The sequence below is a fragment of the Pleurodeles waltl genome, chromosome 3_1, assembly GCF_031143425.1.
Source record: "Pleurodeles waltl isolate 20211129_DDA chromosome 3_1, aPleWal1.hap1.20221129, whole genome shotgun sequence".
NCBI classification, from domain to species: domain Eukaryota; kingdom Metazoa; phylum Chordata; class Amphibia; order Caudata; family Salamandridae; genus Pleurodeles; species Pleurodeles waltl.
The window spans coordinates 1,296,902,919-1,296,916,304 of NC_090440.1; the positions used below are offsets into that span (position 1 = coordinate 1,296,902,919).

Here is a 13,386-nt window from a genome sequence, read left to right on the forward strand (position 1 = left end):
TGATGAAGAAAGAGTTTAGACTTGTGATTTATTCAATAGTAGAGTAGAGGCTACTGAAGATCACCAGAAGGGTAGATGAAGTCCCCAAGAGTCCAATAAGCACGTATTCCGGACATGAAAGGGCTCATATTTTAGCTCTTGATGCAATACGGTGGGTGCTCTGCAGAGACTCTAAAGTTCCATAGAAGCAGGTCACAGAAAAACAACTTAGCCCTTTTTAAGACTGGGGGTCTCATCTGTAAACCAAAAGCTGTGAAAAAAAAAAAAAAGTGTCAATGGCCAAAAAACTGGTATTTGCGGCGCTACATAAAAACTCACAATTTAACCCAATCATCAGAGTGATGGGTACACACTCTACACATCTGGATGCAACCTGGAGAGCACTCGAAAGTCTGAAATATCAAAAGCCACCTTTCGTCTTTCCTCGTTGGGGCGTGGGCATACTATAAAAGAATATATGTCGCTGCTGCTCATGCAAAACCTCGAAGGACCAGCTCATCAGACCCACCTTCGGTTCTTATTCTAATGCACCCGTTTCATGCATTTGGATCGGGGCAGTCCCCGAAGCACAAAAAGAAAAGGAAAACCCTGAATTTGTCACCACAAGTAACAAACAAGTTGGGGTCAAACAAAATGAAAGTCGGTCTCGCGTGAACGTGGAGCCGTCTACTGCAAGTACCTGGTATCATCCGAACACAGGGCTCAGCCGGGGAGACAGGACACGGCTGTGCAGACGTATCACCTCGTTCCACGGCTCGTCGATGGCCAACGAGCCTCCTTCCAGTGCTTAATTTGTGGTCATGGCTAAAGGGAGGGGGCACCAGAATGAATTTTGGTGACTGGCACGTATGGTTTGTTCATCAGCGGCTTTTGACCAACAGCAAGAACAAAAAACAAAAAAAAAACGCGGCACACGGGTTGAACGAAGGAGGTAGAGAAAGACGGGAAAAAGTGAAAAAGGCAGAAATCGGGAACAGTCCAGGAGCACCTCGGCCACAAGCCATGCAGCTCTTAATATTAAAAGTTTATTGCATAAAGCTAAACCAGTTGTTATGATCTTGAGACTAGACTAAGTCATCAATCTTTATACTTCCGTATACGGGTCAAAATGCATATAAGTGGTGCCGTCAGCATCAGGGATACCAAGTTTTATAGCGAGAGCTCAACCCTCTTAGCAGTCTCATTACTGTTTTCTGAGAATACTATCTGCAAGGCAACCCTTTCCCTTTAAGGCACTCCAAGGTCGCCAAATTTATGGCAGTCACCAGCCACTTCGCCATCAAGCGTTCAATACTAAAATATACTTTCCCAAGACCAACACTCTTAACATGCACACGTGTTAGTCGACTCTCCCAAGCAATCAAACTACGCCTCATTACCGCACTATATGACGCGCAACGGGGGCGGTGACAACTGAGGAGACAGCGCTTTCCTCCGCACAGGGTGAAAGGGCAGTGAAAAGAAGCGCGGGCCTGAGCAGCCGCTGGGGCCCTGAAGAGAGCCCTGGGTATGAGCAGGTTAAGTGTCGCCATCTCTTGACGTGGCGAGATGAGATCAGCGGTTGTTCCGTGTAATAGTCCACACAGACCACGTCAGTGACGTCAAACTCCGGTCTCCGCCATCACACCCATTGCAAGGAGCCTCCTGCCCCGAACGCCCTTCCAACCATCTTTTAAAGGTTCGTTAAAAGGAAGATGATATTCTTGAGGACATCTGTCTGAGTTGTTACTTCAGCAGCACACGGAGATTTTTCTGCAAAGAACAGGCTCACCAGTGTTTGATTTAAGTAATTTAATCACAAAATAGTAAAGGCATGCTATAGGTTACCCGTTTCAGAATATAGTATTTTTTTATTAAAAAATCATGCGTGTGTTTGGTTTGTCGTTTGCAGACCGATAAATCATGACGCCAACTCCCCTGAACTCACACCCCCAAGCTAACTTGTAGTTCTGGAGACTGAAATCCCCCCTGCTTTAAGTGGCAATATAGAAAGTACAGGTACTCACTATTTAGAGTGCCGGTTTAGCTCCGGCGAAGTGCCGGTACTCTCTCATATGCAACGCAGTAGTGCTTACGTGCAGGTACTGTGCCTTTTAAAGTAAAGAAGTGCAGGTACTCCGTACCTGACACTACCTGCCCATTTAACGCACTGCCTCGATCTCTGAAACGTTACACTTGTGACGTGTCCTCAGCCGCCCCGTAAATTTGAATCCTCTATCCCCGCGAAATATCCAATGTCCCAACTTAATACTTTAAGTTGCAGGGCCTACACAAAACCCTGCATGGCATATCTCCTGCCACCCCAAATCTTATCAGTTTAACGTGGGGGCCGGGTTTACTACCAACCAGTTCAGAAACGCGGGTGCCCTTTAAACTGCACCGAGCGTAATATTCAAATTACGCCTGTTTCCCACGTCAGGAAGAGGGGGCATATTTAGCCAGCCAAAGACAGATCCTTTAAAGCGTCAGCTTATGCCTTTTAGTTTTCGGCCTAAATATACTCAACATGCACTGTGTGCTGTCACCATTCGAGCCCATAGATTTATTTGTTGTTGTGTCGGGGGTCTTAAACCGTTGAAGAATGCATATTACTCTATTTGATTGAGCGTGAAATTCCAAGAGCCGTTACATTGCGATGGTTTTAGCCGTGTGCGTTACTGCCACCACTCGGGCCTCGCCTGCACATATAGCAAGCCCGACATTACCATTTTAATCTTGGCAGTGGCAGGTGTACCACCACATGTCAAATATGGGGCTCTCTTCACAGGAAGTGTAGGAATCTCACTGTGCGCACTCTAGGCAGAAGAGTTGAGAAAATGTTATTAGCAATAATCGCGTTTTATTTGCACAGCACCCAAGGCCCCTCGCATCGAAACAATTTGAAGGGGGGAGTCTTTTGGTTACATTGCAAATACACAAAGATCGATTAAGGGGGCGGGGGTAGCACCCGATAATAACTGAAAAAAGTGAACATTTCACACAGACATCGATTTCATGGCAACAAAACATTCAGAAATAGGATTTAAAAAAAGTCACACTTGAGCAGAAACTTCGACTAAAGCCAAAAGGGAAAAATAAGGACAAGACGGTGGTCTTCAATCTTTTTAATGCCGTGCCCAGTACCCCCCCCCCACCCCCCCGAAAAAAAGTAATTGCCCCCTCCCCCAAAATGTTTCACTATTATTCTATTAAGTTGGCAATGTTTAAAAATGTCTATTCATTTAATTATGACAAAGGATGTTGGTGATTGACCGCCCATTAGAGAGCGGCTTACTTAAACTCATTTTTCTTTCGCTTAAAACAAAGAAATGGTGTCAGGTATCAGCATAATGCTTAGCCCCCAGTGTGAAGACCCCTGGCATATAGTCTCACGTGTCTCGCCGAATGCATTTGCCCCTGGGCTGAACGAGGGCACCCTGAAAGGTTAAAACCCTGCACCGCATGAGCCTGTGTGACAATCCTGCAAGTACTCACTCGACGCCTCGTCAGGGGTAGTACGCGATATACAAGAACAGTTACACTAAGAGGTGGCACCAGTGTTGGGGAGATGTGGCACCCCCTTTCAAACTTAAGATGCAGAGGTACCCAGCACTTGATAGAACATGCCCACTTAAAAGTACTGTCAGCATAGTACCAGTTTTGGGAGCGAAGGGTCGGATTAAGCGCTCTGGGGAAAGAGGGCAAAGGGCGGTTAAATACCAGAGCTACATCGAAGAATACGGGTTTCTCGCAGAGTTGCGTGTGGGCTGCCAGTCACTGTTTGACTCGAATGAGGGTTGGTGGGGGTGAGGGAAGGGGGGGGGAATGTTATCTACCATTGATGCTATAGACGGTAAGGGGTGGGGAAGGGTGCGGCGCGATTCAACAATGTCAATATTTACCAGAGAGGTTAGGGGCCATTGTGAGGACAAACCCGGAAGAGCCTTCTGCACAAGAGGGTCCCCAACGACTCTTTAAGGGGCCCCCATTTAGCCCAAGGCCCTTGAATATACGTGAAAGAGATCCTCGAGGGACCCTCATCTCGTTCTGCAGTGGGGTGGACGTCATTGCGCGTTATGCGGAGCCGGTCATTAAATCCATATCAAAGGGGTTAAGGTCTCCTCAACTCTGCAGGCAGGAGATTGCTTAGGGACCGGGCGATGAAGGTAAGATATGGGGAGCTGAAGGGTTAGAGTTGCACAACACCACACTCGCCTGGAGGGTAAATGTGAGGGGGTTGGGTGGTTATGAAAGGGTAGATATCCAGACCAGCCTGTAAAAAAATAATCTCACACTGTGTTGAGAGGATCTAGTGAGACTACAGCTTGAGGGATGGGAGTGATAACTAAAATGGTGTGTCTGTGTGTGTGTGTGTGGGGGGGGGGGGGGGGGGTAGGAGGCATAGGTACACCTGAAGTCGGTAGGGAGACTGGCCAGCGAGTGTCACGAGGGGTTTGCGACATTACTTGTGGTGCACAATGGGAGTCGAGGGTCACTGAAGCTGCAAGTGAACGTATCAGCTGGCGCACCTTCACTTTGAGGACGACTTTAATGGTCAGACCTCAGAGTGGAAGAACTGTGTACGACCTACTGGCAGTGGAGCAAGGGTTCAGGCAGGGGTCAAACCCAGGCAGCACTTACCGCAGGTAGCTGCCACTCGGGTGCTGATTGTAGTGTTCAGGCTGCGTGTGCCAAAACAGCATTTTCGCAGGCTGCAGCCGGCGGGTGGTGGGGGAGACGCCGAAGGGCCACCACCAGATGGCGTCCTACGGACGATGCTGGCAGCGGCGGTCCCCCCGCTGGCTGCGGCTGCAGCGGCCGCGGCGCTGTGCACCTAGGCAGGCAGTTGGAGCCCTGCAGCCAGCACTACTTCTTCCCGGCAGCGGCCGGCTGCACGCCTCTTTTATTCCCCGGCCCATCCTTGCCGGCTTCGCTGCCCTTCCCCTGGACGTCACAACGCCCCCGCCCCGCACCAGCCGTTCCGACTCCTTCCATTGGTTTCTAAAACCGTGCCTTTTCGTTACTTCACGCTCCGCCCACCCGTCCCCTTTAAATTGCATTATAGCGCTTGCTATCCCCCATGAGGCGCTGCTTTGCCCTGGAGTTGCTGTGTGAGGTCACACTAATACCACACACCGTTCCTTAAGATAGGCAAAACGTGCTCGGGCTTCGAGTGAGATCGTAGCCCAATGCCGCCCAATAGCTAAGTGACATCGCTGTAAATATGTCCTAACCCAAGGAACGGCTTTACCCCGCTTCACGGGCCCTTGTTTCCGGTTTGACAGTGCTGTGGTGATGTCGTGATACTTTACAAATTGGGTGCTTTCCTGATCAGCATACTGTTCCAAGTTGACTATCTCGCAACAAAGTGCCATACCTGTAACCTCTCTGGATTTACCTCTGATCTGTAGATATGTTGGGCGAGTTTCAAATAGCTATTTTAAAGAGGTCCTTCATATTTAAGAATTTCTGCCTTAACTAATTACTTTCTGCGTGGTAACTACATCAGACTATGTTGTATAATGCACTATACACCAGACGCCTTTTTTTTGGCACCGAACCGCACGCTTTGTCCTCTTGCTTACTACACTCCCTGGGACAGCCAAGGCCACACCCATTATTTACCATTTTGACTTTCTCGTACGCACCCAGATATTTACAGGGATCAAACTCCAAAGCTCTTAAAGGTGGGCAAAAACACGCAGCAAACCCTCAGCTCTTACTTTTTGTGGGAGATACTGTGAGCGTGTCTCTTTGATTTAGCAAGTTGCAATCCATTCAGTTTAGGTGTCTCATTCAGGTTTTCAAGTTGATAAATCTTTGAAAAAAACAATTTCCTTATAGCATATACCACAACATCCTCTTGGAAGATGGCAATCGGCATTCTGTCCACATATGTAATAAACCCCTGGAATCGCTGGGTCTTGTCCATTTAACATAATAGTCCATTTACTCAGGATTCACTAGTTCCCACAAACAATGTATCAGTTCTGGATTGTGGCCTATATATACAAAGCTTCCCTAGGTATTGTGCATCAGAAGCAAATTTCCCTTGTGTTTTCCTTTCACTGAATGCGGAGTCATTTCTAAATGTTCTTTTCACTAACCCTTTATCTATTTTCTCCTTTAATGCCTTTTTCCTGTCATCAGTCTGATCTAGAAAGCTCTTTTCTACTGGTGTAAACAAGCATGTGAGATTGTTCTTATGTGCGTAAGCTGTGCCAAATGTCAATGTAGGTTCAAAGAAACCTGTCACTAATTCTATAATATTTTCCCTAGCCAAGCTACTCAAATGCTTAATAATAGGAACAAAAGAAAACACTAAATCATGGTTTATATAAAAATACTGAATGTATTTCTGGTTATAGAGCTTTGTTAATAGAAGACTGCAACTAATTCCATATGTTAATGGAAAGCTATGGTAGGTTATCTCTTCCTCTACTGATGAAGGAATTTGCATGCAGACATAACATTCTCTCACATTCATAGTCTCAACATATTCAAACAGCAAGCAATAGAAAACATCAGAATAAAGATCTCTTTGTGAATTATTTATGTGCAAGTATTTCTCATCCTGCCTAAACTTACCTAATTCTGTCAGTGTGGTGGTTTCTACAAAAGAGGTATGATTAGTTTGATCTTTGTTAAGAAAGCTCATACTCACAATCAATAACACACATACTATCAGGCACACAATTGCTAATCCAACACCTAACTATTTACAGCATCTATTGGTCCTAACCTGCTTGTTGTGGGTACTTATGATCTGTAAAGAATTAGAAAGTAGAAGAGAACATTTTCAACTAACCAGCAAAACAAAAAATTCCTTTGCAGTTATTTACAACTTTCAGTTTCTTCTCCAGAACTTCTTGTCAAAAATCAGTAACTGTTGTCAAAAATTGGTTTAGCAGCTTGTCAAATCATTTTATTTCAAAAGTCTTTCCAAATTGTTTCAATTGTCTCTTTATTTTCTCAGTTTCCCAGAATTTTCTCAAAGTTCTGTTCATGGACTAACTTCATGTGCCAAAATATTGACCTGCAATTTCACGATCAAAACAAAATGACAAAAATTCACTTTGCCTATCACTAGTTGTTGCGTATGCCCATTCAGGCCCTGTGTATCTTCAAATTGCAATTCGTTTCCTTTTCAGTCTTCGATCTCCACTTAATTCTCAATCATTCAAGTTTTCTTTTCTTGTGGTGCCTACTTCTTCAATTGTTGACACTGTTATTGATTCCTTTCTCTTAGCTTGTGATTCGGCCACTTGTCTCTTTGCAGTGAACCCTTGGTCAATGCTCTTTTAAAATGCTGGACTTTCAGCTTCTTGTGGTTTTGCAGGATTTTGACTTGGAGTACCTGCAATTTTTCTTCGAGGAGTCAGATCGGTTTGACTTTGATCCAACTGAACTCCCTCCACCAGGTCTATAGGTTGCTCTGTCTGCCTTTCGTGCACATCTGCTGCTGGGAGAGTCCTCCTCTGACTAGACTCTCCTGTGGCTTCTGCTGAGGCTATTTCAGTGTCACTCTCCTGTAGGTCCTCCGCTTCGTCTCTCACAGAAGTACTTGGATTGTCTTCTGTCTGCTCAGAGTCTGTCTCTGATTCTCCAGTTTCTTTCTCTGCTTCTATCCAGATGTTGTTTGTACTTTCAACAACTCTTCTTCATTGTCCAAAGGACAGGGTACTTTTCGAGTATGACTGGCATGAATCCAGTTCGGAACTCCTTCACACTTCATAGCGGTAGTAGTAACCAGTACTACTTGGGGAGAACCCTTCCACCGGGGTTCCAAGCAAGTCTTCCTTGCATGTTTTCTGATCACACCCCAGTCTCCAGCTCTCAGGTTGTGACTCTGATCCTGGGATGGCAGCACAGTTGCTGCTTCCCCCTGAAAAAGAGTGAACCACATCAGCCAGACCCTTGCGGTAGTATAACACCATATCATCTGTTATGTTCATGAGAGCATTGGCAGGAACCGCTGGCAACCTCATTTCTCTACCCATGAGGGTTTCATGTGGCGACAGTCCAGTTTTCCTGTCAGGTGTGTTTCTCATACTCAGCAGAACTAACAGAAGTACATCTGGCCATTTCAAATTCGTGGATGCACACATCTTTGCAAGTCTTGACTTTAGGGTACCATTCATTTGTTCTACAAGTCCTGAGGCTTCAGGTTGGTAGCTATAGTGTAACTTCTGCTCAATGTTTAAGACTTAACATAGTAATTTAATTATTTCATAATTGAGGTGACTTCCTCTATCTGATTCTAAAGAGACCGGAACACCAAAATGAGGTATCAGTTCCCTAAGCAATAACTCTACTATGGTAAGGCTGTCTTTCCTGTGTGTGGGGTATGCTTCATTCCAATGACTAAAAATGCAAGCAATCACCAGCATATATCTCAATCCTCCACACACAGGCATTTCAATGAAATCCACTTGCATTCTGCTAAATGGACCTCCTGCTCTTCCAGTGTGGCTCATGCTGACAACTGTTCTTTTACGCACATTCATTTGTTGGCTGATGATACAACGGTGGCAAACTGCTTCGGCAACCTTTCTAAACTTTGGATGAAACCATGTCTGCTTAGAGGTGCGAATCATAGCATCCCTCCCAACGTGTGCTTGACCATGATAATATCTAGCCATTTGAGTCAGCAGGCAGTTACGCATAACTACTTGGCCTTCCCCTCACACACCTGTGTCATCATCTCTCTGAGACATTTCATTTAACCCACCTTTTCTTTTCTTCTTTGTCAACATGTTCTTGTAGAGCTTTCTGCTCTTCCCAGGTGTCAATCACAGTTAAAGCATAATTCGTACAAATTTCTTCTTCAGGTAACAGTTCCCATTTGTCTTTGAAAGATATACAATTCAATGTGCAAAACCTTGTGACTTGATCTGTATATCCATTTCCCATTGACACAAAATTTTGTGAACTTTGGTGTGTGCTGCATTCACAACAGCAATCTTTTCAGGCATTTGTAAAGCTTGTAACAAATCATGGATTCTTTCACCATTTCTAATTGGTGAACCAGAAGAGGTCAGAATACCTCTCTGTTTCCATAACTGACCGAAATCATGGACTATTCCAAATCCATACTGGTTGTCTGTATAAATGGTAACTTTAAGCTGTACAGAGACATGGCGTGCTCTAGTAAGAGCCACTAATTCAGCCACTTGTGCCGAATACACTCCCCAAAGCCAGGAAGCTTCAAGTATACCAGAAATTGTGCACAGGGCATATCCCGTTTTAGCGTTTCTATGTTATCTCTTAAACAGGAACCAACAACAAAAATAATTTGGTAATTTTCTTCCAATCGGGTATCTCGAATATCAGGTCTAGGTTTTGTGCACAATTCAGTTATTCCCAGACAGTCATGTTCAACATATTTCAATTTGTCCATTTCAACATTTTCTTTTGGAAGCAATGTTGCTGGGTTAAGACCTGTACACTTTTTCAGAGTAACATTCAGAGATCCTAAAATTACAGTTTCATATCTGGTCAATCTTGCATTTGTGAGGTGCTGTCTTTTTGTTCAGGTAAGCAAAACTTCAATGGAGTGAGGGACCAAAATAGTTAAGGGATGTCCCATCACAATGCTCTCACTCTGAGTGAGGCTCAATCCAACCGCTGCCACAGTTCACCACCAGCCCAGTAACACTGCTGCAACTGGGTCCAAAGTATCTGAAAAATATGCTACTGGGCAGTTTACACCACCATGAACCTGAGTCAGAACAGGCGAGGAACATGCATCACGTTCATGACAAAACAATATGAATTGTTTTGTATAGTTCGGTATTCCCAAAGCCGGAGCCTTGCACACACTTTCTGTCAACTCAGTAAAAGCTTTCATGTGAGCTTGGTCTAACTCTAAGGGAGCAGTAACCTCTTTGTAAGTCAACCTCTGCAATGGCTTTGAAATGATTGAAAAATTGGGAATCCATTGGCCACAATAGCTCACCATCCCACAAACATTCTCACATCTCTTTGTGTAGCTGGGGGATTCAGCTGACCTAAGTACTTCACTTCTTTCTGGCAGTACTGTAATTTTGCTGGGAACAATTTATGTCCGTGATTTCCCAAATAATTTAATATGGCAATAGTATCTTGCCTGCATGCTTCCTTCATCTTTGAAGCGACCAACAGATCATCAATATACTGAACCAATTTCGATTGGAAAGGCATTTCCAATGTCTCTAAATTATTTTTCAGTAATTAAAAATTACTGAATAAAAATGGACAGGAACTCTGAAAAACCTTGAGGAATTTTGCTCCAACAATATATGCGATAAAGGAATTTAAAACAGAAAAGAAACTGACTGTCCACCTGAAGAGGTACAGAAAAGAATGCTTGTGATAGATCCACTACGGTAAACTATTCAGCATCACATGGGATCTGAAACAATATCACTGATGGATTTGGCACTACTGGACAACATTTAATCACAATATAATTATTTTTCCTCAATACCTGAACAATCTGAAATTTAGCACATGGTTTCCCCAATCCCAAGATAGGTGAGTTACGTGGGCTAGTCAGTACTTCCTTTAGAACTCAGTGTCTTACAAATTCTGCAATTATAGGTGCAATTCCTTCAATAGTATCATGTGTTCTGTGGTATTGGGGAATCTGGGGAAAAATGCATTTGGCTTGACTGGGACTTTAACAGGCTCAAATCCTTTGATTAGACCAATGTCTTTCCCTGAAAAATCCCATACTTTCGTCTTAACTGTTCCCTGTCAGTCAGAAGGAAGTTTTTGCACTGTAAAGACAGGGAAGAAACTGATCAATGGATACTTCTCATTTATTAAATTACAGTCTGTTTCCTCAGACTGGTCATCTTCATCACCACTAATTGTCTGTATGGCAATTCCATCATTTGAACAGGTTAATTGAACATCTCGTTTTGCATAGCAAGTCCCTTCCTAGTAAGGAAACTGGACTCGAGTCACAAACCACAAATTTGTGTAAGCCTTTGAAATTTCCAATTTTAATGAAACTAGGTTTGTAATCGGGTTTGCCAAATATTGGTTTGGAACTCGTACAATCTGTACTGTTTTCCTTGAAAGGGGTAAGTTAGGAACTTATGCAGTTCTCACGGTAGAGCGTGTAGCTCCTGTGTCAGCTAAGAATGAAACTTTGTGACCCATTGCCTTTCCCCTCACATATGGACTTTTCTGGTCTACTTCTAGTGAAGCTGCTAATACGCACTTTTCCTCATCTGAACTCTCACTCACCCTTTAATCCTCACTGTGTAATGGGTATTGGTGTACTGTGTTATTTCTCATGTTAAACCTTTGACCTGTGCCCTGCTGAGTAAGTATCATCTGTTACTGTTACATTTCAGCCTGAGCTAAATTAATTTGTTGCCTAGGTACCATTTGAACTTGGGGTTGCATTTGCTGTGACTGTGGAATCTGCAAACGTGGCACTTGCATTTGTTGAATGAGCTGAGGACCTTGCACTTGACTCACATTATCTTGGAAATGTAAATTTTGACCTCTCATTCTTGGTCCTTTCATGTTTGGAAGATAATTGATTTCATTAATCTGTGGAACAGCACCTTACTGTCCTAGCATCAGACACTCCTGCTTCCAATGTCCGAGACCTCCGCAAGCATGACAAGGTAATGTCCTTTTTATAGTCTGCATATCATTCTGGGCAACTACTGTATTCAAATTAACACCATCGTTCACATTTCCATTTCCAACACAACCTCTACCTTTCGCCTGGTTCTGAAACCACATGTTTCCCTGCTGCTGTTGTGGAAAACTCCCTTGCATTCCTGATTGTGCCGCTTTAACCTGCATCACCATCCCCTTCTCTTTCAACTTTCTCTACTTTAGTTCAATCTCATCACTACTGTACTTGGCATATTGCAGTACTTCATCAATCAGCTTTGCTTGCCACAAATCAAATGACTCTAAATCATCTGGCTAATTTCGGGTCTCAATCCTTCAACAAATCTGAATACAAAATGAATCATGTCTTCGGCTCAATTGTTTCTGTACCATTGTAATGTTTAAATGCTTGTAACACTCTCTCATAGCATGCATGTATGGACTCCTTTCCTTCATGAGCTGTCCTGTATATTCTCTGCCAATCTATGTTCTTGGGAGAAGTTCTAGTTTTAAAAAATGCAACCACCTTGTAATACTATTTTATTACATCAGGAGACAGTGCACCTGTAGCTGGATCTTGTGGAGGTTCTCTTGTCGGAAAATCTACACTCCTTTTGCATTCAACCCATAAGTCTGCTGGAATCACTATTTCTAATAGGGTGTTCAAATCTTCCCATGGTCATTTTGCAAGCTTCACAACTCTGTCTGTTTGCTGGTACCATTCCACTGGCTCTCTCTCAATCTCGGGTAATCATTTGTAAATGACAAAATGTTGCTTCTGCTCCAAGGGACATGTATGAAATTCCCTCCTGGAATTTCTTTCATCGGTAAGATTTTAACTGGATTGTCAGTCTGCTGCGCTCTAGCAGTTAAATTTGGAGAATCCCTTTTCTTCTTGTCTTGTGTCTTTACCCATCTACCTTCCCACTTATCTAAAGCTCCCCATGTCTGAATGCTCTGGATCAGTTCCTTAATGTGAATTTTCATTTCCGGTGTTCTCATGTTTTCAATATCTTTTGAGTCAAATTCTTACCTGTAACTTCTCCTCAAATGCTTCATTTTCTCGATCTCTATGTTGTATTTCTCTGCCAGGTCGGAAAATTTCTTGGTAATTAGTTTTCACAAAAAGCGCAGTTCCTCTTCACTGTATGAGCTAATTCTTTTTAATCTAATTGTTCCCTGAATTAATTTATCTACTTCTAGCTTAAGCCTGGTCAAATTAAACAGGCTTCCTCCATTTGAATCTCCTGGTGTGCTATTCAGCCTTTCCAGCCGTTCAGTTATTTGCTGGACTGTGAAATCTTGTAACAAAATATTATTATTACTTACATTAGGCACTTGTTGCAACGTTAGACACAGAGGGGGTCATTACGGCCCCGGCGGTCCCGGACGCCACATCAGCGGTAGTATCGCCAACAGGCTAGCGGTGTCTACCAGGCGTATTATGACCGTGGTGCATTCGTCACGGTCATACCGCTGGTACCGCCAGCTGGTACCAGGCGGATGTAATCCACCAGGGCAGCGCTGCAAACAGCGCTGCCCTGGGGATTATGAGTCCCCATCCGCCAGCCAGTCCATGGGGGTAAACACTGCTATGGAAAGGCTTGCGGTAAGGGGATCTTGAAGTGCCCCTGGGGGCCCCTGCACTACCCATGCACTTGGCTTGGGTAGTGCAGGGGCCCCCAGGCACAGCCCCATCGTGCATTTCACTGCCTGAATTACGGGCAGTGAAATGCTCGACAGGTGCTGCTGCACCCGCTGCACATCAACATTGCCGCCGGCTCTATT

At 44.1% G+C, this 13,386-nt stretch overlaps 1 protein-coding gene across 2 annotated transcripts in view; it reads right to left on the reverse strand.

Annotated features, from left to right (window-relative positions):
- TFCP2L1 (transcription factor CP2 like 1) overlaps positions 1-4,857 on the reverse strand; it is a 71,020-nt gene extending 66,163 nt beyond the window's left edge. Inside the window, exon 1 of one of the 2 annotated variants that reach the window (XM_069224624.1) lies at positions 4,621-4,857. In XM_069224624.1, the coding sequence (XP_069080725.1) occupies positions 4,621-4,682 (62 nt within the window). In that variant the 5' untranslated portion in view covers positions 4,683-4,857. The remainder of the gene's footprint in view (positions 1-4,620) is intronic. The other variant, XM_069224625.1, reaches the window with a different exon arrangement.
- Positions 4,858-13,386: the final 8,529 nt, after the last annotated feature.